The 20,181-nt window shown below is 39.7% G+C and overlaps 1 protein-coding gene across 3 annotated transcripts in view; it reads right to left on the reverse strand.

Annotated features, from left to right (window-relative positions):
• Positions 1-297: 297 nt before the first annotated feature.
• SH3GL2 (SH3 domain containing GRB2 like 2, endophilin A1) overlaps positions 298-20,181 on the reverse strand; it is a 101,605-nt gene continuing 81,721 nt past the window's right edge. For all 3 annotated transcript variants that reach the window (XM_040579782.1, XM_040579780.1, XM_040579781.1), the window contains exons 3-9: positions 19,043-19,115; positions 13,049-13,192; positions 11,108-11,241; positions 9,630-9,788; positions 8,004-8,107; positions 4,575-4,705; positions 298-1,794 (exon numbers count right to left, since the gene is read on the reverse strand). In XM_040579782.1, the coding sequence (XP_040435716.1) occupies positions 1,595-1,794; positions 4,575-4,705; positions 8,004-8,107; positions 9,630-9,788; positions 11,108-11,241; positions 13,049-13,192; positions 19,043-19,115 (945 nt within the window). In that variant the 3' untranslated portion in view covers positions 298-1,594. The remainder of the gene's footprint in view (positions 1,795-4,574; positions 4,706-8,003; positions 8,108-9,629; positions 9,789-11,107; positions 11,242-13,048; positions 13,193-19,042; positions 19,116-20,181) is intronic.

The raw sequence follows: 20,181 nt of genomic DNA on the forward strand, positions 1-20,181 counted from the left end.
ATAAGTTAGCATGTCTTTAAGCTTTACTGGGGGGGGTGTGAACACCAGCATTATTTAATGAGAAACAACCTCCTATCCACAAGATTGCTGGTCATCATGCCACTGATTTAATGTGCTTAGTGTCCTGTTTATAAGGGGTATTATACATACAAGTTTTAATTAACTGAAGCAACATGATAATGACAAAAAAAGTATTTTTCACATTTGCAGGAAATGAGGAATTTGCCTTCTGAAATAAAATTCTTGTTAACTGCTTAGCATGACAGATTTGAAAGCAAAAAATAATCCACAACATTATTCTAGTTATTATCTCAGCATTTATTTGAAATATCAATACTTTCCATGATATAGTTTATACATTAAGCAGTAGGGAATTGTCTTCATTTCACATCATCCAGTACTGAAGTGGCACATTCAAAGCAGCACATTAAATCTCTGAGAGTCTGTACAATTTAGATAAATAGAACTCTGGATAACTAAACTAACAGAACTTCTGCAACTGTTACCAAAAGAATGCCAAGAAGCTAGGCACAGCACTGTATGCACAAAGTGCAGGACAGAGGAACACAAGTGAACCAACTAAACACATGGAAAATATTTTTGCATATACAGCCACATGTCTTTAATTGTGCAACACAAAAAGGTAAGTTTTATTTAGTCCTCATTGAGGAGAGAATATGCACAAATGATGTTCAAAGAACACATGGTAGACAGAAACAAATGAAGTGAGGGTCATGTTTGGTTGGTTATTGTATTCCTCAGTGGATGAGTTTACAAAGGATATCTGGTGCTTAAGCAGCATGATTTTGTGCCAAGACTTGACAAGAAACAGTTAACAAATGCCAGTTTTATTCCCCATCTTGCCCTCTTACTGGCATTTTTGGTGAGCATGCTTAAAGTTCCTGAAGGGCAAATTCAGGTGCTTTATGGTCCAAGGTTTTTACTATAGGAATCCCCATTTTATGGTTTACAGTTTACCTCTAGATGGAAATAGGCCTTTTAACAATAATTAAGAACGTAAAAATGAGCAGAGAGCAGCAGGACACACAGTACAGTGGTTTGCTTTATGAGAAACCAGAGGGTCTACATTTACATTGCCTCTGTGAGAAGAGCAAGCCAGTTTGGTTGGAAGGTACAGTTCTGGTTAGTCAATGTTAGACTTGTGTGAACTGCGTCATTAGGAAGGAAAAGATGAAATGGCAAGAACATTTTCCTCTTTTATAGAGAACTAAGACTGAAAAGCAATACAGTGGTGATAGGTATTATCTTCCCAATACCACCAATACCACCTTCACTTCCTGCTACTTTACTATGAGTTACCTGCTTTGCTTGCCATCATCTTCCCAGCTTCACCTCAGTAACGGCTCTGGTTACCACCAGGCCAGCATGGCCAATAAACTAACCCACACTATGCTGGCTCAGAAGATAGTAAGTATCACCACCATGCAGCATGACAACATATAAACCAAAGATGCTCCGTGGAAACTGATGACTCTAAACCCTGCAGTTTGTACTTACAAGGTGTAAGAAGCAGCATTGTGAAAGCAGTGGTACTGACACAACTATCTGGGTCAGAGGTGGTGGAAGAGCCATCCTAATTGGGTAATGGAACTAGAATATCAACGTAATTGATGGGGAAGAAACCTGACTGGCCATGAAGCATCCCCTCATACCAGTTTTCATCAATCTGGTTAGTAAGGGTAATGATATCACCCTCTTTAAATCCCAGCTCCCCTTCATTTTCTGGTTCAAAGTCATACAGAGCTCGGCAGCATGGCTGATCCATGTGAGCACCTGTGGAGAAGAAACACAAAACCAATGTGCTTAAAAATCCCAACAGTTACAGCATATCCTTTTTACCATTGTACCTACCACAGATTTTGCTGCTTCTCATATCACTCAGATGCTGATGACAGTTCTTTGGTAACATCTAAATCTGGACTGCTAAACTTCATTACAAGACAGCTATCAGCTTTGGCAGCCTTCAGTTTTCCTATGTGACTGCTAGTAAATGTCTGAGAATCCTAAAAGAACCAAGCTACAGTCAAGCCCACACCTAAAAGCATGACTATGACCAGTTTGGAATCTAGTTTTTATCTGTTTGTAAAACACAAAACGTAAAGCAGAAATTCTAATGTATTTCCAGCTTTACTGGCAGAGAGATGCTTTGTCTATTTACTTCAAGTAAATAATGTAATTAAAACAACAGTGAAGATACAACTGCGTCTTTGTCCTTTATTTGGAGACTTCATTGGTACAGCTATACTGTAAACCACTCTAGATGCTCCTAATCCTTTGAATTTTAATCTGAGGTTTCCAAACACTTTTCCTCCCCATTCCCACAAAACACCTGACTGAAGGGCCACCAGGACAGATTCAGAACTAGTTTGAAATTGAAAGCTTTCTAATATGTTAGTTCATGAACATCTGACCATAAAACCTTTAGTATGGCTAATGGAAATTATTATGTTATTGGTTAGATTAGATTTTCAAACATTATATGGAATTAATAAATATTTTTCCTATTTCCCATATTCCCCCTCCCCAAAGTCTCTTTAGCTTCAAGCCTACCGAAAGCAAAATTGTTACTGGTCAAAATATTTCGGATTTTGCAGCACTAAATTGTAAAGAATCTTATATCCCTACCTGACTTTCCATAGTAAAAGTTCATGCACTTCCAGTGGACAGAATGAACCAACACATGCCACTCCACCATAATGGCACTTTTAAGAATACATATTTCAGCTTCTTCATGTGTATTGGCTTCAGGATGGATAAGTTTCAGATTCAAACTTTCTGTATATTCATTTCAAACACTCACTATGTCTAGAAGGCCTACGCTTGAGCTATTTTAGGACAAAAGTATTGCAAAAATATCACTCTCGTGATACAAAAATGCTGAAGAGACACAGAAACATCAGTCTGCACTATCTTAGCACAGACAAGTGCTAAAAAACACTACAAAAAAGAAGTGAGGTAGAAAATTACTGGTGGCATGAGAGCTGCATGAGATCTTTAGCATACAAGACTCAAACCACACTCACATACAAGGCCTCTCCATTGTATCCCCCTCCTCACTAGCACAGTAAGGAGCTTACTAGGAGTTTGCAAGATCATGCAAGATAGTTTCCTGTTGCAGGTGCCAAATGGAGATGCTATTGCTGCCTGTACCTGGGAGAACATAAAACATGTGATGGGAAGGAAGGAAATACTGATTAAAAATCTAGTGAAAAAATATCCAGTCTTGCAAGGTGGAGTGTGTTAGCAGTTGTCACTGAAGTAAACTGGAATAACTGAGGTCAGAGTTTAGGCAGAAGACAGTCCTCACCACAACATGGGAAAACAGATCATTACTGGGAGAAACAAATAATAAAGCTTTCTTGGCATGTGCCAGTGTGAAATAAATACTTCTTTAAGGTAACTATTATGCACAATCATACAAATGCTTATTCTTGCTTATGTTGCTCCCAACTGGACAAAGAAAATAATCCAAATGGCTTTGTTTTTCTTTTTAGTGATTTTTACTTTCAGGCTTTTTGTGTTGCAATAACTAGTTTTAAAAAGTAGCATAAAGTTATGGAGGTTGGGGGGGGGGGGGGAAGGGGCGAAAGGGTTCAGGGTTCTGCATTTTCATGGAAAACTTCCATTTGTTCTTTCAGTTTTCTAAATGCCTGTTTCATAAAGATCTGTATTTTAAGGTGAATTTAGCATGGCAGCACCTCTTTGAGCTTCTAGGATGTATTGGGTCTGGCTGAGGTGGAGTTAATTCTCCCCACAGCAGCCCTCACAGAGCTGTGCCTTGTACTGGTAGCTGGAAGGGTGGCCGTAACACACCAGTGTTTTGGCTACTGCTGAGCAGCGCTCCCACACAGCCAAGGCTGCCCCTCCAGCCTCCCCCCTTACCAGTAGGCTGGGTGGGGGTGAGCGAGATCTTGGGAGCGGACATAGCCAGGACAGCTAACTCAAACTGACCAAAGGGATGTTCCATACCATATGATGTATGCTCAGCAGTAAAAGCTCAGAGAAAGGAGGAGGAAGGGGGTGGGGGGGGGGGGGCATATTTAAGACATACATCTTCCAGAGCAACCACTCTGTGTACTGATGCTCTGCTTCCTAGGAATTAGCTGGACAATGCCTGCTGATGGGAAGTACTGAATAACACCTTCTGCTTTCCTTTGCTTCTGCATGCGACCTTTGCTATTGCTTTATTAAACTGCCTTTATCTTGACGCACGAGTTTTTTTGTTTTATTTTCTCTCCCCCTGGTCTGCTGAGGAGGGGATTGATAGAGTGGCTTGGTGAGCACCTGGACATCCAGTCAAGGTCATACCATCGCATAGGACTAAGAAAATTTTTGACCCAAAGACACACTTAAAGCAATGGTTGATCCATCTCTGTTCTCCTGCCTGGGGATGTGAACACTTTACAAAGAAATACCCATACTATCCTCCTTCTCATTTTCCCTCAATATGGAAGAACTAATCTCTAGAAGAAAGCACGGAACTTGGAACTTCTGCATTGTAGCAAAACTTCAGACAGAGCTGGCTTTTCTTCTCACATTGCTACTGCCATTACCTGATGGTTTGGGTGTGGTGGCATGAGATATTCCTCCATTGTGCTGAGTATTGTCACCAGTTGTGAAATCCAGGCTCATACGAGGTTTGGGCTGGTATTCTCTCCTGGGCTGTGAAGATGCCTCTTTTATTCTGCCAAAACATGAAGTTAAATGTCAAGAGTTAGATTCTTGTTAACAGATGAGATGCACCAAACAACATTATTTCCATGGCTGAAGTTGCCATCCACCAATGATCCAGATTAAACACATTCTGGCATTTGGAGTGTTTTTTAGTTTACTTTAGTTTAAATTACCAAAAACCACCTGATGTGACTATGCCATGAAGTTCCACTCCAGGAACTTAGCATTTTGTCTGGCTTCTTTTTGTCTAACAATAACAAAGCACTTCTAATGGGGAAAAACTTGTTAAGTGATGAGCAATGCTTACAGAAGAGCTGTACAAACATCTCTTCTCCCATTTTTAGCATGATTTTTGCTTCTGTCCCTGGCAAGCCTTCACTAGTCACTTGGTTGATGCCAACTCTTGTCATTATGTGAGGAGACTGTGTGGGAATGTACTGACTTCAGTTGCAGACTTCAGTAATCTGTAATTTGGAATACTTGTTTCACAAAGGCACACAACTCCACTTTTCCTGATTCTCAAAATTAAAACATTATGTATCATTGATGTCAACTTATTCTTTTAATTGAGAAATCTAGAATTACTAGAAAAGGGTACATCTTCAAATTCCAGGGTAACATCCAGGGAAGGGATGACAACAGAATCAGAGGAGCTTATGCAGAAAACTGCCATATATATTTCTAATATTGCATATGAAAGAATACTTGAGTCAAGACTTCTGAATTTAAAGGACAAGTTGGTTGCCCTAAGTTTCTCTAGATCTGGCCCAAGCGTGTTGATAGCATGTTTTCATTTATCTGTTTAAAAGAACTGCTTCTAACTTAACTGGGTTTTGTCCTCATAACAAGGGTTTCCTCTTCACCCAAAATGTTATTAATATTAGTCTGTCCCCAGAGACTGCTTTTCTTCTTCATAAACGAAAACATAAAACATACTGAAAGCATAAATTAATGATGTCAAAATAAACAAATAAAAAGGCTTTGCTGTGATTCACTCATTAACAGAAGTTACCTTTTCAAAACCATAATGTTGGAAGAAAGAAATAGTTAAACAAGTTCCATTACACTTAATACTTCTGTGAAAAAAACACCATTTTATACAGATTATGAACTAGAAGGTGACAGCTCTAGTGATTTGCTAAAAATTACCCAAAAGCTCAGCAGGAGCCATGTTTCTTAAGAAAAGAAACATCTCCAAGGAAACCACTCCTGCTTCCCAGTTGCTCTGTCACTTGTTCACTTGGAAACTGCAGCCTCCTTTTGCTTGATGAAAAAGAGTCTGAAAGGAAAAGCCTTTTCTGACCTCCCATTATTAGTTTTATTGCAAATCTCCCAATGTTTGTCAAGTTTCTGAAGTCCCAGTTCCTGTAATTGTGGCATTTTTTAAGGAAGCTTACTCCTTCCACTAATGTGTAGAAGAAAAATGAAAATTATTGCACTGACAGTTCCTGAAGAAAGTTTTGAAGCCTAAGCTAAAGAGCGCAGAAAGAATAGAAGACTTGAGTGCATTTTAAAATTTTTCATGGTCTTGCAGTCTAACTCATAGCTTTAAAAATTCTTTGGACAATGTTTTAAATACAAAAGTCTTAGCAGTTAGAAGACATTGTCCATGCCAAAGAAAAGCATGAACAAGTTTCATTCACATCATTTTATTAAAAAAGGATCTAGAAAATGGGCAGTATGTGTTGTAGACATCACTGAGAGTGAACAGTAACAAATTTTCTCAGCTTAAAAGTAAAGCATTATTTATTTTCTAGTCCATAAGGTCAATAAAACAACCCTTAAAACCCAGGGCCATGCATTCTTTGCTGCCTGCATACCACCAGCAGGGAAAGACAAGATATATGTTGGCATGAGCGTATATCACTGTGCTCTAATTTGTGCCCAGTGCTGTGGACAAAGGATGATTTAGCCAGCAGACTCTTTACAATTAGGGATGCACACTACGTTTATGCAGTTTTACTTCAGCTGATCTGTAACAGAAGTTTGATTGAGGTTGGTTGACTGAGGCTGTTGAAAACAGAGCTGAAATTTAAAATAAAGATACTGATCATTTAGCAGAAGTTTCAAAAGGACAAAGGATTATCTGAATTGATACAGAAAGATAAATCTGTTGCGGAGAAAGGTATCCTCACTTTGTCTTGTAATGTATACATTATATGTAACAATATAGAACAACCTGCTCCTGAGGATTTTTTAATGCTTATGTAAAGTAACGGAATTACAGTATTCATTAAGTGCTGAAAATCATTCTGTTAGCTGTTTGGACAGTACTGCAAACTATCCAGAAACAGCCTGTTGGGCAGCCTACCTAACAAAACAAGCGCTGCTCCTAATTGCAAAGAAATTTTAGGACTTTGAACTGGATGAGGCTTACAGACTGTGTGCTCTGAGAAAATAAACACCGACAGACACAGTAGTACCCAAAAACATTAGATCTACACTAATGACATCAGAAAACAGCAATGAATCATATACGATTAACAAGCTGCCTTCACACAGTATGTGAACATTGTCTGCTCTTGGTAACTATGTCTAACTTTTAGGAAGAGTCCTCTAGAACCATGCGAACTAAAGAAATCTTCCTGTATGTGAAGTTTCCTTGAAGAAGGACATATGTGTGGGAAGCTGATAAGCTTTTACAAACATTATTTTCCTCATTTCAAGGGAGTACAATCTGTTTTGTTTTACTAAAAACAAAAATTCTAAACCAAAAATTCTAAAATTCTATTTAAAAGATTTTGTATCAATTCTGAGATAGCGTTTGCAGTTACAGAAAAAGAGATGGAAGAGGTAAAATCAGTTAAGCCTTGTATCAAGTTTGATCTGATAATAAAGCTGGAAAAAAAAGAATATTTAATAAGTTGCAAATGATGGGGGTCTCACTACCTGGCTCAGGAAGATCTTCACATAGATGAGAACATAACAAGATGTTCTTTTTCAATAGCAATCATTAACATCATCTCTCAGAGAGTGCTTTGTGAATACATGCAGGAATGGTAAGAAATCCAAATTGTAAGTCTCACTGACTACCAGTATTTTATAACACTTGATTTCAGTTAAATCATATTTAACAGCTTCACTGAGCTGCCTTCCTGAGCTTGGTCCTCACTCAATCATACTCAGAAGTACATGCATCTCCAAAACATATAAACCTTAGCCTGCAATTACCTAATGAAATGGCCCTTGTTTTCATAAACATACAATTACCAGATTGCAAAAGGTAACAGTGTTGCATTCTATTCATAGGTTCTCTGCCTCTGTAAAACAAAAAAAAACAATTCAACAAACTTACAAAAAGTGCTTACCTATCTTCCAGCTTAGAAGTCACTCGCTGTAGGATCTGCGTGGCCTGCTTGTGGTACTCCAGCTGGGCTTGTACAAGAGCAGAAAGCTGGCTCACTTGTTCAATCTGAGGATTGACATTAAAGCATCACATCTTAGACGAGTGCTAACAGCTCAGCAATAGTGAGTAAAGACCACTGTCACACTGACACTGCAAAGGCATTTTTACTTATCTCTCTAAACACCTGATTTCATCTTTGTAGCATGCAAACAGTTACGTACCAGTCTTTACTCATTACCATGACTGGTTGTGACTTGAACTGGAATAGTAAACGAAGCCCTTCTCTGCTGATCATCTCCATGGCTGATTTACTCAAACAGCAACCTACAGACCTACCCTGGTCAGCACACGCTACGAAAATAAAAGGACCGTAATGAGACTGCCATGAAAGCATTACATATGTTCCCCACCCTGCCTTTGAGGGGCACAAAACCATATGGACTAAGGTCATGCTTCTGTTGTATTCTGGCCTGTGAAGCAGACAACAATGGGACGATACTATGACGTTTGGGGTTTAGAATATTTGCAGTGAAGGCAGATAGCATTCCACTTCATGAGGGAAAAAACATCCAAAACTCTTGTGTTGGCAATGCAATTGCCAGCAGTTTCCATGGTAGACACAGAGTGGTGTAGTGCTGGTCAGTATTATCTGGCCACACAGGGCTGGATGTTACTGCAAGGATTAAAACTACAAATTTGTTACACTTCTTTCATTTCAGCACAGCTGTATTTAGTTTTTAAATGCAAATATTTTCAGGTTTGTTATGGCCCCTCTTACAGCAATCTGGTAACAAAGTGAAGAATTAATTAGAATTAGATGTGTATTTAAACTTTGAATATATCCAATCATTTACTTCAACAGAAATATTTAAACCGAGTTTCCTTTGACTACATATTCTGTAAGACAGACTTCAGCTGAAATGTTTTTTTTCCTCCAAAAGAGAATTTTTTCTTCTCACTTGATTTTACAGTTTCAACATTAATTATAAATAGATTAAAAAAACTAAGATGCTCAGTCCTAAGCCAGTCTGTAAGCACAAAATATGCTGCAGAGTCAGCTTTAAGCAGTGACAGTAACTGGCCTTTTTAGTCACTATTGCATCTGCTTACAGCACAGACCATGGGGCTGTGAGTTCATCATCTCTGATCTTCATCAATCATCTCAGCAGCCCACACACTTGAGCAAAAGCCTTGGCTCAAACCCTAAAACCACAGCTAAGTAAAAGTCATGACTTACATGTAACTAATTTTAAGAAATAATATATTTTTGTTTTCTAAGTAATACTATGCAGTTAGGAAGCACAATGATGCTACTGAGGATTTATGTTCTTTAGCTCAGTTACCTATAAAATACTTATAAAATTAGTCCTACACTAATGTGTAGGTGGTACATTACTGTGGTTTCTGAGCCTCTCACTGAGTCCAATGAGAAAGCAAGAGCTTCCCCATTGTACAGTGACAGGAATCTGTAGCATCATGGATTTAATACAGATTTCAAGTTCTACACTGCTTCAGACTGCCTTCACTGCTGAACTTGTATCCTTCTCTTTTTAAGATTCAGCTCAAAGATCAGCAAGGGATATCTCACATCCATCTCCAGAAGGTTGAACATGCTTGATTCAGCAATTTCTTTTGATTCATCAAATTTCTCCAGAGCTTGGCGAAGTTCTTCATCAGGCAGCTTGCCCTGTCTTTTCTTTTTGTAATCAAAATCCAGGCGCCGACCCTCCATTTTCTTTAGGTGGTGCTAGAAAACAAAAACACAAACACAAGCACAGAAAAAAGGATGTTCCCCAGCCCTCCTTATACCACATTGTAACCAGTTAGTCCATGTACATTTGCAAGCCTGTGTTGTTTGCTGTGTAACAACCCTTCCCCAGAGGGGAGTAATACAGAACAATGAAGTGGTTTTACATATCACTTAAGAAATGATGGTGTGCTGCTGTGTAAATGACAGACTTTCAATACTCAAAAAAGGCCACGCAGAATGGGTAATTGCAATTGTCATCTGTACAAAAGATAACCAAGTTTCCAGCTTTTTAATTCTGGTGCAGAATTACCTGAACACTATGGGTTTTCCCTAGATGCTTAAAAGAAAACTCTATTAAAAGGACAAGTTGGTACACTTTTGCCTGTTTAACAGTTCTCATAAACAAAGCAACAAAGAAAATATTATCATTTCCATCAGACCGCTGAAGGATCTTTTATGTTATCTTTTATTAAAGGTTTTCTAGTTTGTTAACTGACATAACATTCATGTCAATGTGTTTAGCAGTTGCCATATCAAGATGGCCAAAAGTTAATGCTGTCAGCATGATCATGGTTAGTTTAGATGTTTACTTTCCCTCAGAAGAATCAATTTGTCACCTATTATGATATTTATAACCTTGCCAACTTTTTAAATTATATCAAACTGCCTAAGACATCTTTTTTCCACATATATTTAACAATATGAAAGCCTTACTGAGCTCAGAAAAATAGCTGCTTATACAGATAAGGATTTGCTGAATTGGGAGGCAATTTAACTTCCACAATTATAAAACTACATTGTGTCCACAGAAGTATGTGTGCAAACAGATTTTTCTCAGTAAATGCTGGCTGGTTCTTGGATTACTAATTATGTAATTCATGCAAGCAAAGAGTGTTCCTGTTCAAAATTCCTGGGAATGTTTTTGAAACAGTCTTCATGCAGATAAGAGAGTAGTGCCAGTCTACAGGCAACTATCAAAATGCCCTCATGTGTCATACACCTGAAAACTGAATGTAAACATCTGTTCATCTGTTTAGTGAAATGAGCTTCCAAATGGTAGGATTAGAGTACTGGGTTCATGCCTGCATAAGCTTGGTGATGCTACCATAAAAAAAAAATAGGATTTTGATCTTTCCCTTTCTAAACCATCAACACAACAGACAGAAAAGTAAAGTAAAACTCAAACCAAAAAAGACTAAAATTAGATCATCTGCGAATCTGAAAGCCCATTTTAAACTACTCAACTAACATAAATTCTGAACATATACGCAACTTGCTCATTTGGCATTACTAAAAAGCTACGTTGAGGGCAATACCTGTATTTCCCTCAGATCTTTGTCATGGAGATTCTGAAGTGGGTCAATGAAGTTTTGTTTCACTTCCATGTCTAAAGAGTCCTTGACTTCAGAAAGCTCCTTCATAGCTTCTCCCACATCTGCAAGTGCTGGCCCTGAAAGAAAAGACGTCCAGTTTATCTGAAAATAACTTCATTCCAAACCACTGTAGAATGAAATTGAGTCATGGAAATTTCAGTGAACATTTCAAGTCTCAAGTTAGGAAAGAAACAGAGCACGACGCACTGTGTGAAAGGGCAACATGGATTTCACACTTCAGCAGCCCCCAGAGTTTATGCCTTGTAACACAGCTGAACTTGAGGATCCATGCTGCATCAAGGCAGCCTCCTCCACACCCCTCATTATCTGTTCATTCGCCACTCTGGTGAAACAAACACGCTAAAAAAGAATTACCCGTATTTGCTGCAGTGTTGCTGTCACCAGACACCAGACCATGTAGAAAAACAGCTCTGATGCAAGTATAGGTATCCCTGTTTGTATCAGTGAAACTGGTGATAGTATCAAATGTAAAAATTCTTAATGATTTCACAGAACTTTTTTTAGATTACAAAATTTTTGATGAAATGATCATCTTCATATACCTACTCAAATTCATAAAAGTCAGGAATAATTAGATGCCTTCCAAGATCTCCAATATTAACTTGAGGGCCACAAAAGCCACCACTCTGGTTTACCTCCTCTGCATAAAAACAAAAGCACAAAGCTCAAAAATACCCTCCTGGTTTGAGATGTATGTTCATGGAAAAAAATGCATTTTCAAAGAGTATACAGGGTCTGAAAACCTAAAAATGTGAGAAATCAGGAGCAGTCTCCCAAGCAGGGGATGCGAGCAATGCACTGCAAAACCAGAGAGCCTGCCAGACCCGGATGAAGAGTGACAAACAGTTACAACAGCTGCTATTAGTTAACAATGTGAAAATAATTGCCATATGTATTTTTCTGCGTGCTACTGCAATCATTAAGGAATATACAGCAATTTGCAAAACCAAAATTCTCTTAGTTCTTCATTTTCCTTTTAAAAATGTGTTTGAAATTTAGCAAATGAGAGGCAACCAATTATAAAACCAATTCAGTAGTCTGCAGCACAAATTAACTCACATCTGCCAAACTAACCAGTAAATTATATAAAACAAACAAGAAAGTACCTTTTCCATTGCCGATATCTTTGTGCCAGAAACAACATTTTATAAAGATTCAAATATGAAGTAGAATTTTCAGTCCTATTTGAGGACCCTGTGTGTTGCCATACAAAAATGGCCACTGAGAGGCCTACATAAATAGGACAGAAAGACAAAGGATCCTGTCGTGAATGTCATCTCTTTTAAGTAGACCTCTACTGTTGAACATGATGTTAAGTCTCAGTTTAACATTTCTGACGGAGGTAGCTGTAAACCCATTTGGGGCTTGGAGGGAGGAATGGTTGACACGTAAGACAGGAGTATTCACTAGTGCCTGAAAATGTGGAATTTGGTCAGAAAAAAAGGTCAAAGTCTATTAAAAAAACATTAGCCTTTGTTCCTTGCCTGTAATGAAGACAGTTAACATTTATTATAAGGATTCTGAGGACAAAAGGGTTTTATTGTACACACACATAGACTATAATATGATTTCTGAACATGAACATGTTTCATCCCAACACATGCCCAGTAACACAATCTATGACAGGCAGCCTAAAGTCTATGTGGATATGGGTCCAAATGGAAATAATTCGACTGCAAATCTGCAAATGATACTCGACAGGCCTAGACCAACTTTAAAGGGGAAGTCTGATGAAGCAGAATGCTGATACTTCATGCAGAAGTTCTTCCTTTATAAGAGCGCAACACTTTAATAATAAAAGTTATATTAAATTTTACTGCCATTTTTATTGCATTGTAATGGAAAGGGAAGTAATGAGGTTACCAAAGTTGCATTCTTCTCCAAGTTCTCGGCCAAATTTCAGCATCGCATCTGCCAGCAAGGCTTCAGCCTGAGGGTAACCTGGTCCCTTTTCCTGCCCTCGAATTTTTGACATGGTGTTGATCATGCTGAGTTTAGCCCTGGAAGCTGAAGCAGGCAAGTAAAAAAGTTACAAACATGCAACAGTTTGACTAGACAAGACAGGAATGAACTCCTTAAATTTATCTGAGCTACCTGCAATGTATTTGAAGGACATTATCTAAGTTTAGGACTAAGCCCTGGTTATCATCAATTATTTTTAGAGCAAAGGAATGAAATGTTGGTCACTGACTTTTTTTTTCTGCTGGTAGGCTAGAGAGGGGGCTCTGACCTTAACTTTAAGACAAAGCTTCCCTTGAAACGACTTGGACAGAAGAAAGCCCAGGAACACTCCCAAGATAGCACATTTGACATGCTACAACTCACGCAGATAATAAATATTTAAGCTATCCCCAAATTCTTAACCTTAAAATACTCAGGTACCAGAAGGATAGGAGATGAGCCAGCCTTCCTCTCAAGGAAAAGTCCAGACTAGGTACACTCAAGATTAAACTCTGGTGCCCCACATTTTTTAAATGTTTGTAAATTTTTATGTTGTACAATATTAAATAAAACCTATGTCCCCAAACATCATGTCCAACAAACTTTGAAACACTTTTTGCTTTTTACAGGGATTTGGGGAAACTCCTGCTTTATGGTTTTCAACTGTACTTCAGCTTGTATTTTATTTCAGATACACAACTGAGATCAGAAGAAGGCATACAATTGTCATAATTAATGAAAACAAAGACAGCAAAGACAGAAGAACTGATTTGTTTGATGACGTGTTTTAGGGAATTTTTGCAAGTACAGAATGTGACTGGCCTGCAGAGAGTGAATTAATTAACGGCACTTGACTTCAAATTTTTCCAACTAAATCCCACTGCCAGCAAAGCTGACTCAGTGGGTGTTTCTATGTATGTTATTGTGTGTGCTACAGGAAGGCAACTATGCATGCCTCTATCTTGCTCCTTGCAAAGGCTTGACTTTGTAAGTTGCTCTTATGACTTAGTATTTCTGTTTATAAAATATTAGTAGCTCACACTGTTGTCTGCTGATTCCATTGCTCAGAACTTAACCTTGCACACATTTCTGCAACAAAACAAAAACATTAGCAGACTAGAGCCAACAACTGTTTTGCTCTTAATTTGTTGAAAGTGCATATCATGAGATGTTTTTTGTTGAATGTTTCGCTTTGTGACATGAAAATGTATGCACAGACATAGCCACAGAGACAGATACAGAAAAATCAGGCAAGTGTTGCAGTACTTACTTTGCCTGACAAGTAGCTATGAAAGGATAACATATTTTTAACATATAGTACTTTTGTTTTCATAAGCCTACTCACTACCCTTGAATGCTGCCAGATCATGCTTTTCAGCATTTGAATTTCTTGATGCCTTCAGTTTCTACCCAGTACAAAACTACTGTCAGCAGACTGGCTGACTGTTCAGTATAAGAAACTTCATTTTAATGAAGTGTCTGGCCTTTAAAAATGGCATTGAAATGATAGTGGCAATGGGAAAATACAGAACCATAAAAAAACCGTAAGGCCCAAACAAAATCAGTCGGGGGAATGGAGGCAGCAAGCTGAATTAAAGCAGGAACAAATGGGGGCATATGTTCAGAAATAAAAGAAAAAAATGTAAGTGGGAATATAAAAAAACTGAAAAGGCTATATTCTGGACAGGTAGGTAAGAGTAGAAAGCAAAAGATACAGGAAAGAATGAAAGAAATGAAAGGACAATAAGGTAAGGGGGAAGAAATAAATCATGAAGTGAGAAAGGTAAGCATGAAAATTTCATGCTTCGATGATTCATCTAATCATTTAATAATGATTACATTAGAATCCTGATTTAGTAGGAAATATTAGAACACATCCACCAATGGTTTCATTCCACTTTTCTTCTTTTAAAGTTGGCTCCAGCAACTTCCATGGGAACAGAGGTAAGTTTGTGCTTAGTCAATCTAAAATCCCATCTTGAGCTCTTAAGCCCTTTCATTTCCGTTGCTTTACTGTGCTAGTGCCACATGCTTTCTTCTCTATGTTTCAACCTGAGTGAGGACAGGCAGAGATGTATACATGGAAGTGACCTGAATGCTTGATTCTTCTCTCATTTGTACTCCCTCTCTCTCACTTTCATGGTGTCGCTAATTATTTGCCTTAATATAAAGTGTTAACAGAGCCACGGCAAACCCTAAGAATACTGCCAAAAGAGTTCAGAAGAAACTTCAGCATTGGGTTCAATTGCTCATACATTGTACTTTCAATCTTGTTGATCCTGCATCTTCTTTTTTCTTGAAATTATGGTCATGTACACCTGCAGTGAAAGTCTTTGAGCCTTCACCATGCTCAGCTTCAGTTATTTTCAGCTGTCCTTCAGGTTTTTATATTATAATTGGGAAGTCTACAAAGCTATCTTTCTCATTCACACGAACCTCAGATCAACATCTTTCAATAAATTCACTTTGTCTTTAATATTCTTTTCCTTTCTCTTTCCATCCCTTCCCTTCCCTTCCTCCTTTCCTTTTTCTTCCAGCACTGATTAACTGTTCAGTGAAGTTAGACAATGCTGCATACTTCATTTATTGATCCTTCAAAACACCATGAAGCCAGCTGATCTCTAGCACTGCAGTACCATGTTATCCAAGCATATTGATGTTTTCTGGGCACATCTTATAACAGAATGTGTGCTCCATCCCAAACCCTCTTCTCCCTGCCAAATCCAGGCAAACTTTTAAAGAAAATCTTCTGTTAAATATTGCTGTTAAAGATTTTTGTTTAATTAAATTTCCCTCTTCCGCTGTAATTTTTCTATTTTTTATGAAAATGAGAAAGCAAACAGGAGATACTCGAAATCAGCATTTTTGATGCCCCAGAAAAATAGTAATACAGTTGCAGGGACAACTTTAAGAAGGAAATTTTCCATGTAATTCTTCTCACTATAGGGAGCCTTTTTGCAACTGGCATAAACAACGAAGATCAGGTGAGAACTGAAAAGAGTCAGTCCTCTTTTCCTCCAACTGATACCACTGCCCAGCCATGGAATTAATAACATGATCTCATTTGATATGCAAGAAAGTAAATCTTCCTCTTGCCTATTACAATTTTAATTTTCTGATATCACTTGCACATGCCACAAGCAGATGAAGGGATGTGTAGCTAGAATATGGAAACTGCTCTTTCCTGCGCACTACAAAGCAACATCAGCTTGAGTTGCCTGAAATCACACTGTTGGCTACCTCCAGAAATTTTGCTCTCTGCCATTGCTGTGAGCCTCTTTCATGATTCACAGCAATCATAATCAGTCAGATGTGTCAGGAAGGAAGCCAGAGAAGCACTAAACAGCCAAAGCTTACTATTCAGTCTATGTGATGTTGCACAACAGCAGCTTGACAGTAGTTAACAATTTTATCACTAGCCCCATAACGTTTATCAATCCTATTGTTTTTCCTGCAGAGTGCTTGTTGACGATGGGCAATGAAGCTGTAGACTCAAGTCATAAACAGTATTTCATCTGTTGACACAGAAACCGTTCTAGCTGTTCCTGAATTTGTAAATATTATTCCTACTTTTTTCAATCCACTGGCAGCATCATCAAATTACCCTCTTTTCCTCTGCAATCTAACATAAAAATATCACCAGTTAAGCTATACCAGCAACAGCCCTTCATCCTACCACACTGGAGTTCACACTGGTTCAAATGTGTTTCCAGCTTATAGGAAACAAATTCCTAACAGTGAATGACTGAATTTGGTCTGTACTCCCACGAAACTTGAAGACATTTATGACAGGTAGAAGGCCTCATCTTCATGCTAATTTTGCACAAGCCTAACTCCACTGACGCCATCAGTGAAGCTGGCATTGACTTACGCTAGTATGAAAACTTATGTTCCTAGATCACTAAGGAAATCTTGAAGTTCTTCAACTGAATGCTTTACTTGATTATAACAGCTCCAGATCACCCCCTACTTGTGAGGCTCCTTTGGCAAGAGGAGCATGTAGCTCTCCATCAGCCCAATCACAAAACTTTTCTTTCATCTCCCCATGAAAACCAAACATCTATTTCTATTTTAAAGGTTCAATTTAGTCATCTCTGATTATGTCTGGTCATCTGCCCTTTTTCTCCAGTTCAGCACGACCATCCTTTTTTGCACCGTCTAAGGAGGATGGTAGATCACTAGAGGACCAGGTGAAAGGTGTTATTATGTCTCCTCCTGTACCCTGGAGGAAGTTGCTTCAGAAATTTGTCTTTCTTCTTGTGGTCTGCAAGGACTGCCTGGTGCTTGTCCCTCACACAGGGTGAATGACTGGGACTGCAGAACAAAGGGATGCCTCATGCAGACATCCTCACTGTGCCTGTCCTGATCCCCACCCATGGGCTGATTGGCTGGCCTTGGCCTGTCCCCATACTCAGGACTCAGGTGTGGTGGTTGACCTTGGCTGGACACCAGATGCCCACCAAAGCCACCCTATTACTCCCCTCTTCAGCTAGACAAGGGAGAGAAAACGTAACGAAAAGCTCATGGATTGAGATGAAGACAGGGAGATCACTCAGCAATTATCATCATGGGCCAAACACATTCAGCTCGAGGAAAGTAGTTTTAATTTATTGCCATTCAAATCCCAGTAGGATAATGAGAAATAACACCAAAGCTTCAAAACACCTTTCCCCCACCCCTCTCTTCTTCCAAGGCTCAAGTCCACTCCTGATTTCTCTGCCTTCTCTTCCCCAGCAGCACAGGAAGAATGGGGGTCGTGGTCCGTTTGTCATCTCTGTCACTCCTTCCTCCTCAAGAGGAGGGCTCCTCACACTCTTCCTCTGCTCCAGCATGGAGTCCTTCCCACAGGAGACAGTCTTTGATGAACTTCTCCAACAAGGGTCCTTCTCATGGGCTGCAATTTTTCACAAACTCTCCAGCGTGGGTCCTTTCCATGGGGTGCAGTCCTTCAGGAACAGACTGCTCCAGCGTGGGTCCCCTGAGGGCATCACAGTTCCTGGCAGGAAACCTGCTCCAGACAGGGCTCTTCCCTCTGTGGGTCCACAGGTGTTCCCATGGGTCCCAGCCTCCTTTGGGCATCCATGTGCTTCAGCGTGGGGTCCTCCGTGGGCCACATGGGACAGCCTGCCTCACTGCTGTCTTTCACCATGAGCTGCAGGGGAACCTCTGCTCCAGCACCTGGAGCACCTCCTCCTGCTCCTTCTCCATTGACCTGGGTGTCTGCAGACTTGTTGCTGCCACATATTCTCACTCCTCTCTTCTGCTGCAATTTGTTGCTCAAGGGTTTTTTTCCCCTTCCTAAATATGTTATCACGGAGGTGCCGCCACCTTCGCTGATGGGCTCAGCCTTGGCCAGCGGCAGGTCCATCTTGGAGTCAGCTGGCTCATCTTCTCACAGAAGGCACCCCTGTAGCCCTCCCACTACCAAGCCCTTGCCACGCAAACCCATTACTACATCGTGGAGGTGCCTGACGCCCAGGGCTGCTGCTGCCCCTGTGCCCCAGGCCACCCTGCTCCTGGCTGGAGCAGTGGGATGGGCCCTGGCTGCCAGCCTGTGCCCTGCCATCCCTGGGGAGTCTACAACCACCTCCATCGCCCAGGGAGCCCTCCATGCACACAGCGCGGGCACTCGGATGCCTGCAGGTAAATACATCTGGTTTCCAGGCACGTGCTGCCCCCTTAATTAAAGCAACACACAAAAGGAAAACAACCCTTCCAAAGACAGTCTCTGTACCCCTGACAGCACAACACAGAAGCCCGTACTCTCCCTGTCTTCTACTTCACAGTAAATTCACCAATTTTGTGTTCATCTTAACTGTACCAGTAAGGATGAGATCTGTCAGATTACACACTGGTGAGAAAGAGTATTTTCAAAAAGTGCTACAAATACTGTGTGAGACTGTGAAATTACATTACCTGGATTGGGCTGAAGGTACTCTATTGTCTTTGCCATTATTTCCACAACTGCCCTGCTGGTAACATCCACTTTCTAAAAGGACAGAGAGTTAAACAGAAAGAAACATGAAAAAAAGATGTTAGACAAAAGGAAGATGTTCTCCTTCTTTCTTTTTCTTCTAATAAATTCTTTTAACTCTTGTTATAATTTTATTTTTGTATCCCTGAGAACAGCCATGGTACCAGAATGGTAATAGTATCTGGGAAACTACCAAAGCATGAGTCCACTATTTCTGTTTATAGCACATGCATTCTTAAGTGAGGCCATTAGCACAGAGTACCTAAGGATGTGTTAGGAATTCGGTTACAACTCACTGTACCATGCTGATACTTCACATCACACTGTGAAGCGTCCACAAGAGGGAGAACTTCATGATAGAATGATCACTGAAAATTATTTGAAGAATTAGCCATCCTTGATACCCAAATAACTGGCAAAATGAGGGGAAAGCTGATGTCAATCAAAGCCAACTACCAATGATAAAATGGGCTGTCTATCTCTTTCCGAGCGAGGTCTGGTAAAAATGGGGTAAGGAAGGCTTGGTACCGCTCAGTTTTGTTTCAAGAAACCTATCAGCATGGATGCACTGACCATTTATTTCCCCTGGCTGACTCCATGGAAAATTATTTTGTATTTAGGAATTTAAAATACTTAGAACTGAATAGCATTACTTTCTTCTACTGTAATAGGAATTCTTGCTTTTTTAAGAAGTATGCTGCATTAGCTTCCTAAGCTGCATATAGCAAAGTATGCAACTACTCTCCCTCCCAGAATCAGGCCTCAAAGAAAAAAGGCAGATTTGGGGATCCCTGTAAATTGTCCTGTACTCTGCATTTATGAAGACACATTGCATTTCTCTGCAGGGTAACTTGTGTCCCACAGAGTGAACTCCTTTACCATAATGGCAAGTTCCTATTTTAAAAAAAGAACACCTGAGACAGGTTGGTTGCAGCATGCTGTGACTTACGTTTTCCTGTTTCCTGTTGCCACTGCCATCTGCCAGGTCCTGCTCTATGCTTTACACAAAGAAGCAGAAAGAGGTCTGCCAGCCCTGGGTGACTGTAGCTGAACTGTCTGGTAAGGAGCCCAGAAATGGCTA

The sequence above is a fragment of the Falco naumanni genome, chromosome Z (assembly GCF_017639655.2).
Source record: "Falco naumanni isolate bFalNau1 chromosome Z, bFalNau1.pat, whole genome shotgun sequence".
Taxonomy (NCBI): Eukaryota; Metazoa; Chordata; class Aves; order Falconiformes; family Falconidae; genus Falco; species Falco naumanni.